This window comes from Peromyscus eremicus, chromosome 13 (genome assembly GCF_949786415.1).
Source record: "Peromyscus eremicus chromosome 13, PerEre_H2_v1, whole genome shotgun sequence".
Taxonomy (NCBI): domain Eukaryota; kingdom Metazoa; phylum Chordata; class Mammalia; order Rodentia; family Cricetidae; genus Peromyscus; species Peromyscus eremicus.
In genome coordinates this window covers 10,034,903-10,059,746 of record NC_081429.1, presented here as the reverse complement: position 1 = coordinate 10,059,746, position 24,844 = coordinate 10,034,903, and the positions used below count along the sequence as shown (strand labels likewise).

The 24,844-nt window shown below is 46.7% G+C and overlaps 2 protein-coding genes across 2 annotated transcripts in view; one reads left to right on the top strand and one right to left on the bottom strand.

Moving 5' to 3' along the window:
• The first annotated feature begins 11,962 nt into the window (after positions 1-11,962).
• On the top strand, positions 11,963-24,820 carry Stk25 (serine/threonine kinase 25). Its single transcript, XM_059278626.1, has 12 exons — positions 11,963-12,156; positions 12,316-12,401; positions 17,464-17,694; positions 19,050-19,106; positions 19,811-19,919; positions 20,699-20,856; positions 20,943-21,128; positions 21,292-21,437; positions 21,723-21,837; positions 22,245-22,316; positions 23,370-23,506; positions 24,196-24,820. The coding sequence occupies exons 2-12, from the start codon at positions 12,372-12,374 to the stop codon at positions 24,233-24,235; spliced, it is 1,281 nt and encodes a 426-aa protein (XP_059134609.1). The 5' UTR covers positions 11,963-12,156; positions 12,316-12,371; the 3' UTR covers positions 24,236-24,820.
• The window catches only part of Farp2 (FERM, ARH/RhoGEF and pleckstrin domain protein 2), a 104,299-nt gene continuing 102,034 nt past the window's right edge, over positions 22,580-24,844 (bottom strand). The window contains exon 28 of the mRNA XM_059278625.1: positions 22,580-23,227. The gene's annotated coding sequence lies outside the window, so the exon portion shown is untranslated. The remainder of the gene's footprint in view (positions 23,228-24,844) is intronic.

Genomic DNA, 24,844 nt, shown 5'->3' with positions numbered 1-24,844 from the left:
TTTATTAAACCAACAAGAGCAAAACACCTTCACAGTGTACAAAAGGATTATTCCACAGCAAGTTAGTTTAGATTGAATGGCCAAGCTGTTTGATGAACTACCACCTCTCCTATTCATGAGGTCTTTCCTGTTCAAATCTAATCTTGATGGTATCCATAGTGTTTCTTATCCCATGGAAACAAAAGCACAAGCTCTTCGCCAATGTAACACGTATCCTGGTTTCCATTCCAAGGTCAACACATATTTAAAATATATAGGCTGATTTAAAGTTAATAAAGCACTGTGTAATCTATCACTGGGGATCTTTATTACCCCTTTCTGTTTATTAAACATCTCTTTTAAAGTGCAATTAGATATTTCTATAACTACTTGTCCTACAGGATTGTGTGGTATACCTGTAATATGCTTTGTGTTGTAATATGCAAAAAAACTGTTTAATTTTACTAGAGACATATGCTGGAGCATTGTCAGTCTTAATTTGTACAGGTATCCCTATAATGGCCATAATTTCTAATAAATGTGTAATTGCAGAATCAGCCTTTTCAGAACTCAAAGCAGTTTCCCATTGAAATCCTAAATATGTATCTATGGTATGGTGCACATACTTTAATTTTCCAAACTCTGCAAAATGAAACTTGGCCAAATTCCACTTCTTTGAGTACCTTTTGGGTTACTTCCTGCAGGTAATGGAGTTTGATTATACAGAGAACAGTAGGACATTTCCTTATAATTTCCTTGGCTTGTTGCCAAGTGATAGAAAAAAATCTTCCTTCAAACATTTGCTATTAACATGGTGTTTCTTATGAAATTCTGAGGCTTCTAGAACATTTCCTACCAATAGCTGATCAATTTCATCATTATCTGTGCTAGAGGGCCTGGTAGACCCATACGGAATCTGATATGTGTTGTATACAAGGGATGATTTCTATTTTTGATTAGTTGTTGTAGTTGAATAAATAACGAAATTAACTCTGAATTATCTGGAATAAGTTCAGCAGTTTCAATATGTAAAACAACTCTTTCTGCATATTGAGAGTCAGTAAATATATTAAGAGTTTCTGGAAAATCTAATAATGCCATGAGAATAGCATATAATTATGATTTCTAAACTGAATCATAAGGGATTTGAACCACTTTAGCTATTTTTCTTGACTTATAACTTGCCTTTCCTTATTTATTTGCATCAGTGTAGAATGTAGGGTCCCCAGAAATTGGTGTTTCCTTTATTATATGGGGGAGAATACAATTAGTTCTCTTTATACACTTACGTCTCTTGCTTTTGGCATATTTGTGTAAATGGACATTTCCTGTCCCAACTACCTGTTCCCATATACCCAGCAGCCACTTCCCAAATTAAAACATAGAGGCTTATATAATTATAAATGCTTAGCAGATAGATCGGGCTTGGTACAAACTAGCTCTTACAACTTAAATTAACCCACTTCTATTAATCTATATATTTCACATGGCTCATGGCTTGTTACCTCATTTATTTTACATCCTGCTTGCTTGGCAGCTGGCTAGCATCTCTCCTGACTCTGCCCCTTTTCTTCCCATCATTCTCAGTTTGGCTTTCCTGCCTAACTTTCTGCCCAGCTACTGGACTGTCAGGTTTTTATTAATCAATGAAAGTGATACATATTTATAGTATAGAAAAGGATTGTTCCACAGAATATTTGTTACTAATCTCTCACAAAAAATTACTGCAAGCTCTTTGCCAATATTCATTTTCTGCCCATAATGAGGCAATTTTAGCATTGCTAAAAAGGTACCACAATTTCTACTGGGTCTGCTCCTATGAATTGATGAAGTCTCAATATTCTTTTCAAAATCAATTCAGAAACCTTCTCTACATAGGTCTTTAATTTTTTACTCTGTTCGGATAGGAAAAATGTCCATTCTAAGATATTATCTTCTCTCTGCATAAGAATTCCTGTGGGAGAATGAATAGAAGGCAAAACAATCAGAATACAATCAACTTTGGATTCAAGCAATCTGGATGTGCATTTTTTTTCTACCACAGTCAATTCTTTCTCAGCCTCAGATGATAATTTTCTTGGACTTCTTAAGTCCTTATCACCTTGTAAGGTTTGAAATAAATTACTTAGTTCTTGAGTTATTAATCCAATTGTGGGCTGTAGCCAGTTAATATCTCCCACCAATTTTTGAAAATCATTAAGGGTTTATAATTGATCTCTCCTGATTTGTACTTTCTGTGGTTGAATATTTTATAAACTTATCTTATATCCTAGGTAATTAAAAGAACTTCCTTTGTATTTTTTTTTTTCAGGAGCATATTATAATCCCCAACAAGGCAAAATTCTCTTTACTTCATTAAACATGTTTTCTAAGGTTTCTGCATCTGAATCAGCTAGTAAGGTGTCATCCATATAATGATAAATTATATATTGAGGAAAATGTTTACAAATTATTTCTAATGGCTGTTGTACAAAATATTGACATAAGGTGAGGCTCTTTAACGTCTCTTCTGTGAGAATTTTCTAATGGCACCTATTAACAAGCTGGGAATTATTATAAGTAGGCACTGTGAAGGCAAATTTTTGTCCATCCTGTTTTTGTAAAAGTATAATAAAAAAGCAATATTTTATATAAATCACTATAATAGACCATTCTTTAGGTAATAAAGAAGGCAAGGGAGTTCCAGGCTGTAAAGAGCCCATTAGCTGGATCACCTTATTTACAGCTTTCAGATCTGTTACGATTCTCCATTTTCAAGATTTCTTTTTAATAACAAATATAGGAGTATTCCAAGGACAGATCAATGCTTCAATATGTTGAACATTTAGCCGCTCCTGTACCAGCTGTTCTAGTGCCTGTAATTTTTCTGAGGTCAAAGTTCATTGTTCCACCCACACAGGTTTGTCAGTTATCCATTTGAAAGGTAAGGCTGTTTGTACCTTTAAAAGAACAACAGACCAAGATGTTTATATACAACTTGAACAGTCTGTGTCTGTTCTTGATAATACTTTTTAATATTTCTCTCAGAAGCATTCTTTATTTTATAGTTTGGGTCTGAGATTGGAGGAATGTTAATTTGTGTTTTCTATTGCTGCAACAAATCACATCCCCATAAATTCATTGCTATGCTAGCCACACATTGCCTTAATTTCCCTATCTATCCTTCTGACCCTATACACTGGACCTACCTTGTACATTGTTTTACCTGAGATAAAATTCCAATCCCTAAAAGCTGAATATTTACCTCCTGAAGAGGCCAATCTGGATGCCAAGATTTTGATGAAATTGTTATTATATCTGCTCCTATGTCCATCAAACCTTCAATTACAATGCCATTTCTTTGTATTTTTAGCTTTGATCTTTGATCATTTATAGAAGTTTGCCTAAATACTTGTTTTCTGATCTCTCCTGAACTTTTTTGTTGTATCTATAGAGTTGTTCTGTCTTTAGTCACATCCAGAGCAATGTAGTTTTTAACAACAGGTATTAAGTTTATTAATTGCTCTGTGGATGAGTTTCTCCAATATTGACAGAGAATAATTGAACCAAATTTGATACTGGGGCCTGCAGGAGGCCCCCTAAGGCATTTCCCAATATCAAAGAGTTATCTAGCTTGTCTTTTGTTGATCTGCATCATTAGTCCAATGCCACCCTTTGCCACACCATCTACATACTCCAGAAGGCTATGCTCTTCTATTTGAATTATCTTTAGAAAAAACATTGTTCCTAAAAGTGCCTTGCCTACAATCCCTTTTCAGATGACCTTGCTTACTACAATTAAGACATCTGATAGTTTGATTTTTCTTAAAATTTTTAGAAATCACTTCTCCCATCCAAGTATTATCTTAAACATGAGATCCAATATCAGCTGTATTTCTAATCCATTCATCTTTTGGTGCTGATCTTGCCTTTAAATGCCCAATCACTCTTTTGCATTCAGAATTAGCATTTCAAAAGTCAAAGATTCAATTAATATTCATCTGACTTCTGGATCTGCTACTATTCTATTTACAACTGAAGTCAATCTTTGCAAAAAAAAATCAGTGAAGGCTTCTTTTGGGCATTGTATAATGTAGCATGAATTCTAATTGATCTTAACAATAAAAACTCAGAGTCAGATATCAAAGGTAAAAGCTGAAAGATCAGAGAAGTAAAGGAGCCAGCCACTAAGGAGACTTCTTACCTCTACCAAATTCTCAGACGGGAAGGAGGCTGAGCTTCTGTCTCTTCCCACCTTATATTACTGTCTCCACCTCCCTAGTGCTAGGATTAAAAGCATGAGCTTCCTATGTGCTGGGATCAAAGGCATGATCTCTAGTGCTGGGATTAAAGGCATGAAACTCCACTACCTGGCTTTGTTTCTCTTTTAGACTGGATCAATCTTGTGTAGTTCAGGGTGGCCTTGAACTCCTGATCTTCCTGCTTCCTCCTCCTAAGTGCTGGGATTAAAGGTATGTGCCACCACTGCCTGGCCTCTATGGTTAACTAGTGGCTAGCTCCACACTCTGATCTCCAGGAAAGCTTTTTTTGTTAGAGCACAAACAACATATCACCACACTATAATTTTAGTAAATGACTAAAACCTCTTTCCTGATTTTTCAAACTTCCCAAGCATTCAAAGCTGCTAGATGCTATAGGGCCAAGGTGGGATCATCAAATCCATATTGTCTTTGCAAATCAGCATATTGGCCTTCACTGAGGAAATGATCTTGGGAAATATCAATACCTCTAGCCTTATTTCATTGTTCAATGGCCCTAGTTTACTCTTTCCACCATGTTCTTCATTGTAACTAAGGACCAGCTTCCAATATTGCTGTAGCTAAATCTTTCCAGTCTTGGGGGATAATTCTGTTTTGAGTTGCCCATGAATTTTACATCTGCTTTACATAGGGTGAATGCATACCATATGAAATGACCACTTCCTTAAATCACCTCAAATCTAATATTTCTATAGGATTCCATTTAACTTCTATATAATCTTGGGGGTACCTATCATCTCTGATCATTTTTGTATAGTAACTGGATAGAATACGTTTGCTTTTTAATAACCTTGGGCCCCTCTTCAGTTTCATCATGCAGTGGTGCAGTAGGTTCTGGTCTAAATTCCTCTGTGTTTGAGTATCTTCCTTATTTTCATTAGTATGTATTTCAAAGCTTGTATCTTAGCAATAGTTAGTCCTTCTAAGGCTTGTATCTTATCAGTCAACTCTTCATATTTGGCACAGTTATCAAATCACTTTTTTGTAGTTGTTTTGTTTTTTTGTTGTTATTGTTTTGTTTTGATGTTGGTTTATCAAGACAAGGTTTCTCTTTGTAGCCTTGGCTGTCCTAAAACTCACTTTGTAGACCAGGCTATCCTCAGACTAAGAGATCCATCTGCCTCTGCCACCTAAGTGCTGGGATTAAAGGCATGCACCACCACACCCAGCTTCAAACCACTTGTTGAAGGATAAATTATGAATTACCAAACTGATAGTAGTTATAATTGACATTATGTCAATCCCAGCTAAGTCAGTTATCCCTTCATTTATTTTTCCCTCTTCAAACTATCCATAGTTGCACTACACATAGTCCTAACTCCCTGTGTTGTGCTATTTCCCATTTTTAATGTGGGAAAGACTTTTCTTTTTTAATATAATCTACCTAAATCTCTCATTAAGAATTTCCCAGGTGATTTACCCAATCGGCTGACTTTTCAGTCTGTCCACAGCAGTGGTGAGTGTGAAGGCAGCTATGTGTGACACATGGGGGCACAGTTGCAGAGGGGTGCCCAGGCTGCTGGACTGGCTTGGTGGGCACTGAGGGTGGCAGGGGTGCAGCAGGCAAGGGCACAGTGGGAGCCGAGGGCATGGCCGGTGCCAGAGCCGCTGGCTGACAGAGCCTGTGCTGGTTGGCTGTGGCGAAGGCTGCAATGTCTGCAGAATCGTGTGGCAACAGAGTGCCCTGTGTGCACATGTGAAGTATTAGCAGCAGCAGAAGCCTGAGCAGGCTCTGCAGGTGGGTGGGTGTGGCTTTGGCCCAGGGAGTGGATGCAGGGGAACCACAGCTTGAGAAGCCTGGGACCCGTGGTGAGGGTGTGGTTGGGGGCAGTGGTGGGAAAAGCTGCCCAAGGGGTGGCTGCAGCAGTGTGTGTGTGTGTGTGTGTGTGTGTGTGTGTGTGTGTGTGAGAGAGAGAGAGAGAGAGAGAGAGAGAGAGAAAGAGAGAGAGAGAGAGAGGTAGCTTTAGAAGCATCCACGTGATGTCATGTCATGTATTGGGTGCCAAATGTTGTTTTTATCTAAGTTGTTCTATTACCAATAAAGACTCGGGAGTTGGATATTGGGGTGAAAACCTGATAGATCAAAGAAGCAGCAGTGGAGGAGCTACCATGGGGGCCTGGTTTATGAAGTTTCAGAGGGAAATTTGAGAGTCCCTCAATGATTCTATCAGGGTCATTTGCTATTTTGTGTTGAGAATCTGTGGTTCTGATCGGTTGGGATTGAAGAATCAGTTGTGATTAACAAGATGGTAGAATCACTGAATGCAAACCTTTGCTTTTCTGGGACAGTTGAGGCTGGTCAACTGGGGCTGAGATCAGTGGCAATTAAGAGAGATCAGCATCATTGGGGCAAAAGCTTCTGAGATGTGTTTCCTCAGAGTCAGCACATGCAAGCTATGTTCAGAAGGGGCCAAGGTTGTACCTTGTGCTGGCAGCCAAACTTGGTCATATGTAAGAGTCTCCCAGATGGTACCATTTTTGAAGGCACAATGGGGTCATGGAGAGCAGCTGAGGCTTGGCACTGTGAGAGCCCAGGAGAGGCCATTGGTGAAAGTGCAGCCCGGTTGCAGCAGAAGACTCTAGCATTTTGGACATGCCAGTACCATGAACAGCAGTAGCTGTGGAATGGAACCAACCTGAGCCTAGGAGACAAGCTCTGCATGCTTCAGAGGGCCAGAGTAGTGTAGTGACCCCAGGCACTTTGGAGGAGCCCAGAAGATCATGATTGAATCCCAGATATTGGATATTTAACGAATTATGTTGTTGGAGTTTGGTTTGAGCTGATTGTGACTGTGCCTTTTTGAAACAAGAAAGCATTTAACTTATTTTTTTATTTTATAGTAGCCCACAGTTGAGAGACTTGATTTTAAAAGGGAGTTTGGATTTTAAGAGTCTAGAGGCTAAATTAAAAGATATATTTAAAGCCGGGCGGTGGTGGTGCATGCCTTTAATCCCAGCACTTGGGAGGCAGAGGCAGGTGGATCTCTGTGAGTTCGAGGCCAGCCTGGTCTACAAAGTGAGTTCCAGGAAAGGCGCAAAACTACACAGAAAAACCCTGTCTCAAAAAACCAAAAAAAAAAAAAGATATATTTAGATTTATTTTTATTATTTTATGTGTATGAGTGTTTTACCTGCATGCACATCTGTGCACCACACATGTCACATGTGTGTCTGTGCCTGAGGAGGTGTGAGCCTCCATGAGGGTGCTGGAAATCGAACATGGGTCCTTTGCAACAAGTGCTCTTTTTTTTCTTTCCTTTTATTAAAAATAGATTTTCCCCCTTTTTTTGGCTTTTCAAGACAAGGTTTGTCTGTGTATCCCTGGCTGTCCTGGAACCCACAATGTAGACCAGGCTGGCCTTGAACTCAGAGATTTGCCTGCCTCTGCCTCCTGAGTGCTGGGACTAAAGTCATATGTCACCACCACCTGAGAAAAATAGATTTTTAAAACAAAATATGGTAAGATAAAACAAAAAACGTCACATCAAAGTTGGACAAAGCAAACCAACAGAAGGAAAAGAGCTCCAAAAGAAGGCACAGGAATCAGAGCCCCACTCACCCACACACTCAAGAGTCTTACAAAAACACTAAACTAAAAGCTATGTGCAGAGGACCTGGTACAGACCTGTGTGGGCCCTGTGCTTGCTGCTTCAGTATCTGTGAGTCCATACGACTTAGAGGGCCTTGTTCTCCTGGTGTCCTCCATCCTTTCTGGCTCCCACATTCCTTCTGCCTCCCCTTCTGTGGGGTTTTCTCAGCTGTGAGGGGAGGATATGATGAAGGCATATCATTTAGAGCTGCATGTTCCAAGGTCTCTCTGTCTGTGTAATGTCTGGTTGTGGATCTCTGTACTTGTTCCCATCTGCCGCAGGATGAAGCCTCCCTTATGATGGCTGACTAAGGCACTGATCTATGAGTGTAGCAGATATCATTAGTAGTAATTTTATTGTTATTTCTTTTCTTTTTAGACCAGTATTATTTGATTTCATCCTAGGTCTCTGGTTCTTAGTCACCCAAGCAGTGTCCTGTATGAGCGGCATATCACAGAGTGAGTGGGCCTTAGGTCAAATAAGACAAGGCTTGGTTACTCCCACAAGTTCTGTGCTACTATTGCACTAGTATATTTTGCAGACTGGACAGATTTTAGATCAAAGGTTTTGTGGCTGGGTTGGTGTTTACCTTTCTCTTTTGGTAGCCTGCAGAGTGCCTTCCCATACCAAAGACACTAGAACATGAGGGCGAAGGTGCTATGGAGGCACCAGCTTGACTTCTCCATGTTCAGTGAGTTGTGTGGGTGTTACAACAAGTGCTCTTAACCACTGAGCAAACTCTATAGCCCCGAGATGGAATTTTTTAAGTGTTTGAATTTGTAAGACTGTGGGACATTTTTAAGTTTGTAAAATGTTTTATATTGTGATGTTGATATTGATGTGTAATCCTGGGGATAAAAAAGAAGGGAAAGGTTGTGCTTTACAGTGATGTGTTTGTGTGTCATGTTGACAGTGGGTCAGTTATGCTGGGTAACTTTACGTCAACTCAACACACGATAAAGTCATCTGAGAGTAGAGAACTTCAATTAAGAAAATGCTTCCATAAGATTGGCACGTAGGCAAGCCTGTAGGGCATTTTCTTAACTAGTTATTGATGAGGAAGGCCCCAGGCAATTGTGGGTGGTGCCATTCCTGGGCTGGTGGTCCTGGGTTCTATAAGAAAGCAGGCTGAGCAAGCAATAAAGAACAAGCCAGTAAGAAGCACCCCTCCATGGCCTCTGCAATCAGCTCCTGCCTCCAGGTTCCTGCCCTGTTTGAGTACCTGTCCTGACTTCTTTTGATGATGAACAGTGATATGTAAGTGTAAGCCAAATAAACCCTTCCCTCCCCAAGGTGCTTTGGTCGTGGTGTTTCATCACAGCAGTAACTAAGCCACAACAATCTTACTGTTTTATACATACAGACATTCCACATCCACGTATGTCTGTACACCACTTGTGTGCCACCTGGTGCCCACAGAGGCCAGAAAAGGACTCAGACTCCTGGAATTGGAGTGACAAATGGTTGTGAGCCACCAGGTAGATGCTGGGAATCGAACCCGGGTTTTCTGCAAGAACCTGCAGTGCTCCTAAGAGTTGAAAAAATATCTCCAGGCTCTTGGGGAATGCTTTGTAGCCAAATCACAACAGAAGTCTTCCTAAACAGCCAACAGCTCTTGGCTATCTGTTTGATCCAAGAACAAGGTGATAAGCAGATAGGAAGTTTGATCTCATGAGTAGGGTTTTTTCACATTGAGTGTGAACGTACACATTTATAATCCCAGCACTTGGGAGGCAGAGGCACATTGATGTGAATTTGAGGCCAGCATGGCCTACATAGTGAGTTTTAGGTCATCCTAGGCTACAGAGTGAGATCTTGTCTTAAAAAACAAAAACAAAAGCCTAGAGAGATGGCTCAACCACCAAGAATTTCTGCTGCTCTTTCAGTGGACCAGAATTTAGTCCTAGCATCCATGTCCATCAGCACACAAATCCTCATGTAACTCCAGCTCCAAAGGATCCAACACCCTTTTCAGGTCTTGGTGGGTGACACAGGCCTTTCTTTGGACTGCCAGCTCCAGAAGAACGACATGGAGACTTTTTTTTCATTAATTATGAAAGCTTGGCCTTAGCTTAGGCTTATCCCCAACTAGCCTTAAAACTCAAATTAACTCATTTATATTAATTTACATTCTGCTATAAAGCTTGTTATCTCTCCTCAGCACCATATATCCAACTTCCTTCTTGTCTAGTTGGTGAAACCCCTGCCTCTCAGATTCATCCCTGAGTTCCTTTCTCTCCCCAGAAGTCCTGCCTACTCTCTTCTGCCTAGCTATTGGACATTCAGCTCATTATTAAACCAATCAGAAGGTGCCTTAGGCAAATGAGGTAAAACTGACACTGTTGTGTGATATTTTGTTTGTGTTCTGACAAGCAAAGCTTGCTTGGAGTCAGAGGGCATTACTAGCCACTAGTTAACCATAGAGGTCTGGAAGTCTGTACATGGGAGACAGGAAGTGATAAGGCGGGGCAGAGAGAGGATCTAAGCTCTTTTTTGGACAGAGGAGTGGTAAAGGTAGGAAGCAACTGGTAGCTGCTCCCTTGCTTCTCTGATCTTTCAGGTTTTTACCCTGATATTTGACTCCTGATTTTTATTGATAAGATTAATTAGATTTACGCTTCATCTGATGCCCAACATGGGGCTTCTTTTGTTGTTGTTATTGTTTGTTTGTTTGTTTGTTTTTTCAAGACAGGGTTTCATACATTTTCACAGTATATAAAAAGATTATCCTGCAACAGGTGGGTATCTGTTCACATGTGACATACATATATATGAACATAAATAAGTCTTAAAAATAGTAGGACTTGCCAAATGCCAGATTTCACTATAGGAGAGCTAAGTAGGGATCCATACTGAAGGTCACACCACAGATGGTCTTTTTCAGGGGCAATAAAAATATTTGCCCCAATTATTTATGCCTAGGGGTGGGGCATGGTGCTATGGGGCCCAGTGTTTGCTGGAAATCCACTTTCTTCTGGGGAGTAACACGACAAACAGCCTAATCAGCATGTAGTAAAGTTTGGAGATGAAACAGAGTCAGATGCAAGGTGCTGTCTTGTTTGCAAGATTTGAGATGGCCCCAGGATGACGCACAGGAAGAAAAGCCACCAGGGAGCAGAAACAAAAAGCTTTCCTCAGTAGAGTGGGGAGGTTGTGTGGTTTGTGCTGAGCTATTTTTTTGGGGGGGGGGGCAACACCCAGCTCCAAAATAATCACACAGAGACTTATTCTTTCTTATGAATGCCTGGCCTTAGCTTGGCTTATTTCTAGCCAGCTTTTTTTTTTTTTTTTTTTTTTTACTTAAATTATCCCATCTACCATTTGCTTCTGGGTTTTTACTTTTCTCTATTTCTGTATATCTTTACTTCTTACTCCATGTCTGCCTGGGTGGCTGGGTGGCTGGCCATTGGCATCCTCTTCTCTTTTTCTCTATCTACTGCCTCTGCCTGGCAGCCCTGCCTATCCCTCTCCTGCCTAGCTATTGGCCGTTCAGCTCTTTATTAGACCAATCAGGTCAATCATGACAAAATCCACCTGATTTCACAGGATGGAGGGCATCTTCCAGCCTTGGGAAATCCCTCTAGGACCACAGACATCTTCCCTGCACCAAGTCTTGTCCCTAGGGCCCGACGATTACATCTTTACAGATAGGGAAACTGAGGCAGGAGAGAAGCATTTGCCCAAGAAATGGGCCATGCTGAGCGACTTCTCTAAGGCATGTGTGTGAGTGTGCATGCGTGCGTGCGTGAGTGTGTATGTGTGTGTTTCTAAGTGCAGACAAGGCCATCACACTGCCATTAGTGCTGGAACACCAGGCCCTGAGGGTAATGTGGGTTGGACTCCAGGCACTGTAAACAGCTTCAAGGGAAGTGAGAAGGATTGAAAGGCCTGGAACACTTCATGGCAACTGCGCACGCGCGGCACTCGGCACACCGTGCGGCCTAACAGAGCCCCCGCAGGAACCCAACTCAAGGTTCCAATCCAATCTGTGGTGTTCCTGCACCTCTCTACGGCCCGCCCCACCGCACGGCCTGCTGGGACTTGTAGTCTGACACCCTCGCGGCCGCAGAGCACCCCCCGCGCAACTCCGCATCCTACCGCGCAGCCAGCTGGGACTTGTAGTCTCAAATTCGCGGGTCCGGGGTACCCGGCGGGCGGCGGGACTCCTAGTCCCACAGAGCCTCGCGCTCGCCACGACACCCCGCTCGTAGCCGCTGCCTCCACCTCACGGGCTGAGAGGCCTGGGCGTTCCGGGCGCCCGAACTGCGGTGTGAGCCGCCGTGGGGACTGCGAAGCGGGCCGGGAATCCGGGATGGAGCCTCCCGGAGGTGGGCGCTGCCAGCGGGCCGCGCCTGGCTGTTGGGGAGGCCGGGCACGCCCTGATCAGGGGCGGGTCAGGGGCCCTGGGCTGGGGATCGGAGGTCGCGGGTGGAGGGACTCCATCCACGGAGCTGCTGTTGATCGAGCGGCCTGCGGGTTTCTCGCAGGTGCTTGAGGCGAGCGGGCGGAGTGGCTACGACGGACGGGTCACGTCAGCGGGGACATGGCTCACCTTAGGGGCTTCGCGCACCAGGTGAGTGTGGGCGTCGGCGGTTCGTGGGGGAGCGGGTTTCTCCACGCCGGGCGGGAGAGGGGCGGAGGCTGTATGTCGGGGGGTGGGGGGCAGGTCGCTGTGTGGCCTGTGTGGCCGAGCCATCGCCGGCAGGAGCCGAGACCCACGGGGAACCTCTGCTGTGTAAGGACCTCTGCTCAGGAGCTGGTGTGGACAGGTGCAGGAGCCTGCCCTGGGCAGAACCGGCTTGACCCAGGCTCGCAGCGCCTCCAGAAGATGGACTTTTCCTTCCCTGGCTAACGGGATGTGTAATCCCAACACGGAACCACATAGGCATGGAGGATGAGGAGGCACAGGGTTCAAGGACTCGGAGGTGGGGTGGGGGAGGATTTGCTGGTTGGACCCCTTTCTCTTTGTCTGTCTGTCTGTCTCTCTCTCTCTGTCTCTCTCTCTCTCTCTGTCTCTCTCTCTCTGTCTGTCTGTCTGTGTCTGTCTGTCTCTCTCTCTCTGTCTCTGTCTCTGTCTGTCTCTGTCTGTCTGTCTCGTTATTTCAAAGCAAATGTGACAGCCAGCCGTCAGTGAAGTGGAGCAGACTGCCTTGGTGGCTGGTTTTCGGTGCTTTCGCTGTGGGATTTGCATTTTAAGGGCTCGGTTTGGTTATGCATAGGCTTGACAGTGGCACCGCGAGGGAACCGGCGGCGCTGGAGGACAGTGCAGTCCCCCCACCCTCCCTTTCCCCTGCATCCTTGAGAACTGGGTGTGCAGACAGGAAGCGCGTCCGTCCGCTGCTTGTGGGCAGGAACTGGAGGCAGGGCTCCTTGGAGGAAACCAATCCAGCCTGGAAGACTCCTCACAGCTGTTGTTGGGTAGGGCTTTGGGCCCAGCTGTCAACAGATGGGCTCCCGGGCTTGCTAACTGATGCTGAATTAAGCTAACACATTTTAAATTTTTTTTTTTGACATTTTGCCTCTAATTATATAACATACTGAGAGAAAAATGTGCCTCTAGTTTATTTTTAAGAGGCCTAGGCTTAGCTCCTGTAGGTCCCAGAATGACAAAGTGGAGCTGTAAACTGTGAAGGGCTGATGGTGAGGGGACCTTTCTCAAAGAGAGCACCTTTTTGTCTTTTTGGGGGCCTGTGTCCAACCCAGACATGCTTGGCTTCCGAAACAAACACAAAACCTTGTAGGGTTCTTTTCTCCCAGCGTGGCTGTGGTGTCTTATGAAATTGCCCCTTTGTGTGGTAAAGATCATGCTTTCCTCCATAGCCTGCGCTTCTGTCTTAGATTGCCCTTCACCTGGCCAGTTCCATCTCTGGAAGGACCAGATGGTTATGGGCAAGCAATGTGTGGTGGTAGTTGAGGATGTGTGCCAGGACCCTCCTCTTGGTTTGTTTGTTTTTGGGGTGACACCCAGCAGGCAAGAGGCTCTCTGTATAGCAGCCCTAGGAGTGAATGGAGAGAATGGGTCTCAACTGCACAGAGCCAGTTCAGTCACTTGAGTGATGGCCCAGAGCACATCCTGTCCAGAAGAGGAATCTGAGCCACCCACATCAGGATGCTGCCTCACTGTCTTTGACCAGTTGAGACTAGGGCACTAGGGCACGACCATGCCAGGAAGGTTCCTGTCATACTGTTTCTGCTAAGGCTGGCTGGTGCACAGTTGTAGGTATCCGAAAAGCACGGACTTAGAAGAATGAGGTTTCCCCCTTCCTTGCCGAAAACCTAGAACTCTGGCTTTGGGGTCTGCTGCTTTCTCCTTCTCTGAGGCAGTGGTGAATGAATGCCTGGCCTGAGGATACCCTTCTTGGGCTGCTCTGCGGACCAGTTCTGACTCTAGGTTCCCAAGTGGAGGGCAATTAAGGATTCTCAGTATGGCTGAGCATTAGGTCTGAGTCTGTGGGAAAAGGGGCCCCCGAGAATCGGAGGGATGGTGGTCCTGGGTCATGGTTCTACATCTTCCAGGTTTTCTTAGGCTGCTTTAGCAGCTACTGGATGAACCAGTGATGAGACTTTATAACCTCAAGTCATCAGCTAGACCTCCTGGAGTCTGAGATGGCTCTTAAGGTGTCTCAAAACTACACATGGGTGGAGCTGTAGCAGCTGAGACACAGTGGGGACTAAGTGGGAGGAGGGGGGTTTGAGGAAGTGTTTGGGAGCCCCTTGGAGCAGAAACAGGCAGAAAAGGGTCTGCTATGTGGACCTTATCCTGCACTTGGCTTTCAGGACTGGCTTTGAGCAGGGATCAAGTGGTCAGGGCCCAGACAGGAAGTGGCAGAAGACTGAGGTAGTCTGTACTGATTTCATACCGTTATTGGTGGGCTATCCACTGGTGGTATGGTGAGAGTGCATGGCCCAGAGTGTTTATTTCTGATCCGGCTTGGATCGAGTGCCAGTCTTGAAACAGCCGAGGTGTCTGACTTATCATCCATACTAGAGAGAATTTACTTGAACACGTGATTCAGCAGGAGAGCCTGGGGGCAAACACTACTCCCTGGCCAGTGCAGCCTAAGGGACCTCAGGCAGCCGTCAGCTTTCTCTGTCTGGCCAATTCTCAGTGTGGCCTTTGAGGACTTCAGGCTGCAGATCTGCTCCAAGCATCCACTGCTGCTCAGTGAGAACCGGTCTTAGGATTTGGCTGCCAGTTCTAATGGGGCTGTGAGAAGGATCACTTTGGAGTGGATTGGTCTCCCTTTTCATTTTCTTTAAAAAACAAAAAACGATTACCTTTATTTATGCATGGGTAGGTGTGTATTACCACAGTGTAAATATTAGAAGACCACTTATGGGAGTTGGTTCTCTCCTACCATAGGGGTCCAGGGGATCAAACCCAGGTTGTTAGGCTTGATGACAAGTGCTTTTACCTCCTGAGCCATCCTCTGGTCTTGGTCTTTTTCTTTCCCTTCCTTACTTTCTCCTTTTTTTTAAGTTTATTTACTTTTATGTGTATGTGTGAGTACATGCATGTATATATGTGCACCACGTGTGGGTGGTGCTTGAGATATGGGTTGTTGGAAACCAAACCCAAGTGCTCTTAACCACTGAGCCATCTCTCTAGCTCCCAGGCCAAAGTAGGGTACATATGGATACCACAGCTATTCTGCTCAGAGTGCCTGCTCTGGGCACTGCATGGCACTGTGGCACATACTCAGGCCTCTCAGAGGCAGCTTTGCTTGAGGGATTAGGTGACTTCTGTGTTAAGACACTGCCCTTGTTCCTGGAGCGCATCCCCAAACTTCTCCACCTCCTCTTGTTCTGCAGAGTTCTTGGCTTTTAAGGGGGAGGGGGAGTATGGTTCTCTGTGTCTCCCTGCTGCTTCGTTCATGGTTAAAAACCTTAGCAGTGTAGCTAGTTGGCAAGGGAAATGTCTCTGGAAAGTCTCAGATGGGGTTTAGTCAGGTCTCTGAAACCAACTGCTTTGCTTGGAGAGAAGAGGCTGGGGCAATTAGGCCTCAGGGCAGCAGGCAGCCAGGTCACTCTTGGAGGACAGGCTCCTTAGGAGCATGGTAAACACCTCGGACAAGCTCTTCCCTAAGCACAGAGGGATTTGGGCATCAGTACTTACACAGCTGTAAATAAATGTGGTTTTGCTCCCTGCCCCCACTTTCTTCCACCATGTGGGCCTAGGGAATCAAACTCAGGTTGTTAGTCTTGGTGGCAAGTGCCTTTATCAGCTGGACCATCTTACCATCCTTATTTGGTTCCTTTTAATCGGCACTAAAATACTATTTGGGGGACATCCTTTTTGGAGGAGCATTTCCTAATGGAGGTAAAACCTGGCAGGATTGATAAACTGGATGAGACTCGGTGTTCCCATTCCTAGGTCCTCTTCCAGCTTGGTCAGTGGTATGGAGAGCGTCAGTGGTATCCAGAGTCTGCCAGATCTCACAGGCAGGGGTAGGGACACTCAGTGGTGGCCCTGGGAGAGGCTCTGCTGCGTCTTCCCTTTTCTGTGTAGCCCAGGAGTATCTCCGTTCCTGGAGGCAGCCGGGTTTGGACAGAGGACGTACCTTTGCCGTCTTCACTTGTAGTGTACTGGGCTTTAAACCAGGTATCTTCAACACGGTTGGTTCAGCAATGATAAGATCTTACTGTTTAAATCTAAGAGCCGTCTAGGGCAGCCTTCTGTGTTCAGTATCTAGAATCCAGCATCTGAGAACGTGTTCAACTCAGTGCGAGTATGAGGGTGTAGCTGGCTACAGGACTGATTTGGGAGTGGAAAAGTCCTAGAGGACTGATCTGGGAGTAGGTGTAGCGTTTAAGAGTGTGGAAAACATAAGTTAGCTTGTGTTAAATCTTAATATCTCTATCTCTCTCTCTCTCTCTCTCTCTCTCTCTCTCTCTCTCTCTCTCTCTCTTTGTTTTGTTTTGTTTTTGAGACAAGTTTCTCAATGTAGCCCTAGCTGTCCTGGAACTAGCTCTGTAGAACAGCCTATCCTGGAACTTACCTGCATCTGCCTCCTGAGTGCTGGGACTAAAGGCATGTGCCACCATGCCCAGCTAAATTTTATTTTTAAATTATGGGGGTGTATGTACATGTGAGTGCAGGTACTCGCCAAGGCCAGAGACCTCAGATCCCCCTGGAGCTGAAGTAGTAGGCAGTTTTGCAAAAGCAGTATGTGCTCTTAACCACCAAGCCGTCTTTCCAGCACCCAGCTCACATTACTTCTGACTGGTTTTCTTGGAATAGTCTTAGATTTATAATAAAAGGAGTTTTAAAATACCCTCTGACACACACATATTCCTGCCTGTCATTCCTGTCAGGTCTTGGCCTGGCTCACTGTTAGACAGCTGATGAGGGCACTTTGAGATATGATAGTACCCAAAGCTTATAGTCTACATCTGAGTCTACAGATAACCTCTGATTCACTTTATCAAATCTACTGAATATAGTGTCACTTGGAGAGTTACGTTTAGGTTTTCTGAACAGGAATAAAGCGGCCAGAAGAGACTTGAGGAGAGTTCCCCCAGCTCCTTGCAGTGGACCGTGCCCTCAGTCGGCAGAGGAGCCCTCTTGTAGTATTTCCTCGAGTGGGTGTTACCCATGCTCTGTCTCAACGTTCTGTCCCTGTTGGCTTCTATAGCATTCTCGTGTGGACCCAGAGGAACTCTTCACCAAGCTTGACCGCATTGGCAAGGGCTCGTTTGGGGAGGTGTACAAGGGCATCGACAACCACACCAAGGAGGTGGTGGCCATCAAGATCATTGACCTGGAAGAGGCAGAGGATGAGATTGAGGACATCCAGCAGGAGATCACTGTGCTCAGCCAATGTGACAGCCCTTACATCACCCGCTACTTCGGCTCCTACCTGAAGGTACCTGCCAGGAGGAGGGGCCTCTGTAGTGGTTGGGGTGGAGCACTCTGAAGGTTCTGGACCAGGTTTTCTCCTTTGTTTCCAGAGGGAATAGTATGTACCCAAGAGTAGAGGAGAGCAGAGAAAGGCACTGCTGGGCACATGGGGTCCCTCCGGAAGGACAAAGAGTCCCCCCTCCCCCATAGCTCAGCTTCACAAGAAAGTCTGTTCTCTTGAGGAGTGCCAATCTACAAGGGTCACTTGGCTCTACGGTGGTCCTAATGGCCCAGCTGTCTTCTCCATGGGTTCTGTTAGGCACCATCTAAGGGGTCTCTGCCAGCAGTACTCTGGGGGCCTGCTAGGAGGGCACTATTGAAGAGACTTAGCTACTTCTCTGAGCGCTTGGTCTGTCCACCTGGTGCCTGTACCAGAGGTATTGTAGCTGGGCAGTCACTGAGACCTTTTCTCCTGCCCCTCCCCCTTGACAGGGTCTATGTAGACAAGGCTGGCCTTGAACTCACAAGAGATCTGCCTATGTCTCTTAAGTGCCAGAATTAAGGTGTATGCCACCACACCTAGCCCTCCTTTTTTTGTTTGGTTTTTAGTTTAATGTGTGATGTTGGTTTTTGCTGTTGTTGTTGTTGTTGTTTTTAAGACAGGGTCTCTCTGTAGTTTTGTTTGTCCTGGCTTTGAACTTACAGAACTCCACCTGCCTCTTCCTCTAGAGTGCTGGGATTAAAGGCATTCACCACTATGCTTGGCTTGGCCCTCCTTTAAAAAAAAAAAAGTATTGATTTTTAGTATATGTGCTGCCGAAGCGAGCACGTTGATTTTTTTATTATTATTATTATTTTTACCTATATGTGTCAAGTGGAGGTATGTGCACATGAATGTGTGTATGTGTGTGTGCATGCATGTGCATGCGTGCTTGAGGAGACCAGAAGAGGGTGTTGTATCCCCCTGGAACTGGAGTTAAAGCCCTTTGTGAGCCACATGATGCTGGTGTTGGGAATTGAACTTGGGTCTTCTGAAAGAGCATCAAGTACTCCCACCTGCCAAGACATCTCTCTCTCCCTTCTTCCCTCCTTTAAAAAAACAAAACAAAACAAACAACAAAACCCAAGGTCTCCTAGCCCAAGCTGACCTTGAACTTCTAGCCCTCCAGGTGCTGGGCTTATAGACATTTACTACTTTGCCTGGCTAGAACCCTTTCCTGTTGGGGTTCTTGGCAGGAACTAGCCTGGTATAGTTGCTGTATGGCCTGAGCCCCTAGCTGACATCTTTTGGTGGCGTTAGAGGGGTTGACCTGTGGACTCCACACTTGGTATGCCTCCTTCAGTTGCTGTCCAGACACTGACATGGTTTTCTGCTCCCAGAGCACCAAGCTGTGGATTATCATGGAATACCTGGGTGGTGGCTCTGCACTGGACCTGGTAAGTTTGGGCTCAAGCTATGAGCAGCTTGCTGTGGGGGTGTCTTTCTGTACTCCAGGAGCCACTGCTCTGCAGACTCTTAGGCTTGTGGGCTTTCTCAGGCCACCTGTTTACTGTCTTAGTGCTTTAGATGTTCATCAGGAATTGTCAATTCCCAAAACAAATACTGTTTATCTTGCCCTGATTGATGGTGAAAGAGGTCTTGGGCCTCTACTGGCCTGGGGGAGGCACAGTTAGAAACCCCAGACAAATAAGAGGGTCAGGATCATGGTTAAGACCCTATTCTTATCTTTATAGTCACAGAAAAGATAAATATAGGTTTATTTTATTTTTATTTACTTTCTGTTTTTCAAGACAGGGTTTCAGCCAGGTAGGTGAAACAGCCTTGGCTGTCCTGGAACTAGCTCTATAAACCAGGCTGGCCTCAAACTCCAAGATCCGCCTGCCTCTGCCTCCCAAGTGCACCATCACCACCACCACCACCACCCAGCTAAAAGTAGTTTTTATGTTTTCTGGAAACAGCTTCTCACCCCCATTTCTCCTTCCCCCATTATCCTTGACAGCTGAAACTTTCAGAACTAAGGAACACAAAGGCCCCAGCCTTCTGCAAGGACTCAGAAGTTGGTGGGTGGTGGAGCTCAGGAGCTGTGGTGGTATGGGCGTGATAGCTACAACTGAGGTTCTTCCCTGATGTCTTTCTTCAGCTAAAACCTGGTCCACTGGAGGAGACCTATATTGCCACCATCTTGCGGGAGATCCTGAAGGGCCTGGATTATCTGCACTCAGAGCGCAAGATCCACCGAGATATCAAAGGTCCTGCGGGGTGGGCATGGATGCAGTTCTGCCCATGACCTAGAAAGAGATGGGCATGTGGAACCAGTAGATTGTGGTGCCTGAGGGCATGGGATGTGGGGAGCCCTTCTGCCACCTGGAAACTGGGGTGTGTGTGTCAGTCTTGCTTTTTATCCCTTTTTAATGGCCACACTGAGGATGGAACCTAGGGGATTGTGCATGCTAAGCAAACATTCTGCTACTGAGCTACTTCCCAAGCCTAGGAAAACCTTCCTAATTTCACATCACCTAATCTCAGTCTTCACATAAGTGAAGGAAACCAGTTGTGTACCTAGTATACGTCAAGAGCCTTGACTCAGCATCAGGTGTGGGTTTGTGCAACACTCCTGTGTGCTCCAGTCCTGATGAGGACTCACAAAGCTGGGCCAGTGAGTGACTTGGTGAGGATGGCTGAGCCTTTATGTTACAGTGAGGGATTCCATGGGCAGAGTGATAGACTTCCTGACTAGCCCATGTCAGCTGTGCCCTTTGGTTAAGGTCACTGTGACTAGGTGTGGTGTGGATGTCACCCTGGAGCAAAGGTAGGAATGCTCGTGTAGGTGTCCAGCTTGCCTGCTTTGTCAGCAGTGGCCCACTGGCCCACAGTGGCAAGAAAATCCATCCAAGGTCCCAAGACATCCCAGCTGCTGTCCCCAGGGGCCAGGGATACCATCCCATCACTGGTCAAGGAGTTGCATGCAGGGCTGCTTGGGGCGGGCTGTGGAGCCAAGGATGATGCCCACCTGTCCTGTATTGAGCAGCTGCCAACGTGCTGCTCTCAGAGCAGGGTGACGTGAAGCTGGCAGACTTCGGTGTGGCTGGGCAGCTCACAGACACACAAATCAAGAGGAACACGTTTGTGGGTACTCCCTTCTGGATGGCACCTGAGGTTATCAAGCAGTCTGCTTATGACTTTAAGGTGAGTTCTGGATGGGAGGTGGGAGTACGCTGCCACCAGCTCAAAATGTCACATGTAGCAGCTGTCCTGTGTGATACCCTGTCTAGGCTGACATCTGGTCCCTGGGCATCACCGCCATCGAGCTGGCCAAGGGGGAGCCACCAAACTCAGACCTCCACCCTATGCGAGTCCTGTTCTTGATTCCCAAGAACAACCCACCCACGTTGGAGGGCCACCACAGCAAACCCTTCAAGGAGTTTGTAGAGGCCTGCCTCAATAAGGACCCACGATTCGTAAGGCCTATCCCCACTTCGGCCACCCCAGGCAGCTGAGGGAGGGCTTATGAAGGGAGGATATTAACTTGGGGTGAGATGGGGCCCAGCCTTCACATCCCTACCTGTCCCGCCTTGTGTCTGTTGTGAGGGTGGAACTCAGCTCTGACTGTCTTCCTGGCAGCGACCCACTGCCAAGGAGCTCCTGAAGCACAAATTCATCACACGCTACACCAAGAAGACCTCCTTTCTCACTGAACTCATTGACCGCTACAAGCGCTGGAAGTCTGAGGGGCATGGCGAGGAGTCCAGTTCTGAGGATTCTGACATGTAGGGCCTTTTTGTTAATGTTTGTCCTCAAGGGCTCCCTGGGTGCTTTAATGCCAGCGGGGTCTCCTCCAGAGGCAGGCTTAGAGCTAGTTGCTAGGGTGAATGAAGACTGATAATGGGCAGGGAACCTGCATGCTGAAGAACGGGGCCTTTTAACTATCACCTAGATGCTGCAGCCCGGGGCCTCCTAGGCCAAGAGGCTGTCTCAAGGAAATGAGATGCACCCCAGTACGGTTATTTCCAGCCCTGTCTCCATCAGCTCTTCTGATTCTTTATCCTCTTTAGTGATGGCGAGGCTGAGGATGGGGAGCAGGGTCCCATCTGGACGTTTCCCCCAACCATCCGGCCAAGTCCACATAGCAAGCTGCACAAGGGGACTGCTCTGCACAGCTCACAGAAGGTCTGTTCATGCCCTGGGCCAGAGCACTGCCCCATATGTACCAGCCCTGCCTCAGCTCCCCTGGGACAGCCGATGTGGACTGCAGTGTGGGTACCAGGCTTTTGAGGTCAGCTCCAAAGTGCCCTTGACCTAGGGCTATTTTAAACACTCATTATCTGGGGTCTGGGGTAGAACAGGGTAGAGTGGGTGGTTTCTAAGCTCAGAGTGGCATTGATCTAGCCAGGAATCATGTTGAAGCCTGGGTCTGCAGGTGCTTAGGTGTGGGCCTGTGAGAACTGATGGCTTGTAGTTTGGGAGTTGACCCCTGGTTCATACTCTGTCAGCCTGCCTAAGCCAGAGACTGAGGAGACAGGGAAGGGAGCCTCTCTAATCTCTCCATGTACCCAGTGCCTTGCTTCCCCTTACAGCCCGCTGAGCCCATCAAGAGACAGCCAAGGTCCCAGTGCTTGTCCACGCTAGTCCGGCCTGTCTTTGGAGAGGTGAGAGTTGGTCATGCAGGGCAGTAGCTTTGTTCTCTAGAGGTGCTCCCTGCAGAGCCATGGTGTAGTGTTCTAGAGGGCCCTGCACCCAGGCTTTACACATTGGATTCCTGCGTCGATTGCAATTGGTGATGTGCAGGCTTGTGGGTCCGGTTTCCTGAGTAGACGGACCAAACCATAAACCACTGGGAAGAACTGACCTGGCCAGTGCCCTTTTGTGTCTCCAGACCTGCTAAGGTTGTCTGGCATTACGGTACTACTGTTTGCAATGTCCAACTACCACATGGTTCTTCTGTGGAGGAAGACAAAGGATCGCTGATGTTGGGTCAGTCCTAGGCAAGGGCGGTGATTCCTTGGTGGCCACATGACCTTATGTCACTGTTGCCGGCTGAGGGAGGTCAAAGCCATCATCAGAAATACAGTGCAAGCTGGGGGTGGTGGCACACACCTTTAATTCTAGCACTTGGGAGGCAGAGGCAGGTGGATCTCTGTGAGTTCAAGGCCAGAAATGAATGCTCATATGGATTTGAAGGTCAAGCAGCAGGTTGTAGGCCTATTTTCCCACCCCCGTGGGTGACAACAGCATCTGGAGCCCAGAGAGGGAGTACAGGAAGTAGAGGAATGGAAATAGTCTCCCTGAGAACAGGGCAGGTAGAGTAGGATTTGGCAGTGACCTTAGCCAGAGGAGGAAGCAGCCACTTAGGGCTGAGTTATGGGCAGCATGCAGTGTTGCCCAGGGCCGAGAAAGTGACTAAGTAAAAGTACTGTCAGGAGCTGAGGTCCCAGAAATGGTTACCGACGCTCTGAAGTCTGATCTGGGATGTCTGTCAAAGTCCTTGTAGTGTGCTCTGGGTTACTGTAGTAATTTCCAAGTCAGACTGGATCCACTTGATTTCTTCCCGACCTTCAGTCTGTAAGAAGCCATTTGTTCTGATCAGGGGAGAGAAGGGCCCCAAGAGTCCTCATCTACAGGGAGTGCTCCCTTACTTCCTGTAGGTCTTCCCAATGTGGGTCTCGGGTAAGATGCCAGTTAGGTGCATGTTCTCTCTGCAGCTCAAAGAGAAGCACAAGCAGAGCGGCGGGAGCGTGGGTGCCCTGGAGGAGCTAGAGAACGCCTTCAGTCTGGCCGAGGAGTCCTGTCCTGGCATCTCGGACAAGCTGATGGTGCACCTGGTGGAGCGTGTGCAGAGGTGAGCACAGTGCCTGACCAGGTAGGAGAGCCTCATGGGGGAACTTAGCACAAAACAAAGCCTGGGACTCATTCTTGGGAGCAGCTGGCTTGGTCCTTTTTCAGGTTAGCATACTCTCTCGTTTGTGCCTTTGGAGTTGGAGAGGGAAGTGGGCCTCTGTGGCTTTGAGCTACACATTAAGGTTGGACCTCAGTCTCAGGCAGTGTCTGGACAGTTCCACAAAATGGCTCAGTGACACAGCATTGTGTATGGCTGACTTCCAACCTTTATCCTTGGTGGCTTCCTAGAGGTTCTGTGCCCCAGGAACAGCATGGGTGCTTTGTAAGCCGAGGACTTGCCTGCTGTTGATTGGGGGCCCCCCAGCTGACTCACACCTGTGAGGGGACAGGCAGGGCAGACACTGGCCCTTCCTTGGCAGCTGCACAGGCTCAGGGTTCCCAGGCTGTTCGAGGCCGATGACCAGTTCCTCCTCATATCCTCTGGACCCTGTTCTTGTCACTGAGAGACCCATCCTGGTGGTTCTTAGGAGCAGCAGGGCGGGTTTAGCCAGCACTGATCCTGCGACCGAAACCCTGAGGATGTCTTGTGAGATGCTGCTGGTAACCATGCTGTGAACCACACATCTGAGAGCTTGTCGGGTGCTGCTGAAGTACATGTCCAGGAACGATAATGGTACCTTTCACTTACAGGTTCTCACACAGCAGGAACCACCTGACGTCTACCCGCTGAACGACTAAATGCACTGCTCTTCGTAGAGGGAGAAGAATGCTTTTTGTTTTGAGCTCTAAAAGGACTGACTTGGAAGCCCTCTTGTGCTGGGTTGCAGCTGCAAAGACCTGCCAGTCTGTAGGCTTCACAAGCCAAGTTACCTTCCTTGTGCCCCACCATCATGTGCTGCCCCGCACAGCAGCCACTGGATACCTGTGTTCACCTCCTCGGTTGTCTGAAGCTATGGTAGGCAGCCAGGAGCCCTGGAAGAACTGGGAGCAACTTGGAAGGCTAGTGTGACCTTCTAGAATCCTGGGCGCCTGCAGCTGCTAGACTAAGGATCAAAGCAACTTTTGGGCAGCTCTGGCTCTCACCCTACACCAGGGATATTGTCTCGGGGGCTCATAGGGGTCCAAGACGGTCATAATTTGCCTTGTGGTGTCAGTTCAGGTACTGTGTGTTTTCATGAGTACTCGAATCGTCCAGAATTTGCCCCCCCCCTTTTTTTTTTTAAAGAAAATTGAACTTGCTAAATATCCTGACAGTAGGTGTTAGTTTTCATAGAGCATTGAAAGCCCTACCATTTCAATAAAGACCTGGATTGGAGACAGTCTGATGATGGAGCCTAGC

What these genes read in the sequence shown, in the direction of transcription:
- Stk25 (XM_059278626.1), top strand. Translation starts at nt 12,372, where the DNA reads ATGGCTCACCTTAGGGGCTTCGCGCACCAG. An exon ending in TTAGGGGCTTCGCGCACCAG is followed by an intron (nt 12,402 to 17,463) that starts GTGAGTGTGGGC and finishes TGGCTTCTATAG; the next exon opens with CATTCTCGTGTGGACCCAGA. An exon ending in GTGGCTCTGCACTGGACCTG is followed by an intron (nt 19,107 to 19,810) that starts GTAAGTTTGGGC and finishes GTCTTTCTTCAG; the next exon opens with CTAAAACCTGGTCCACTGGA.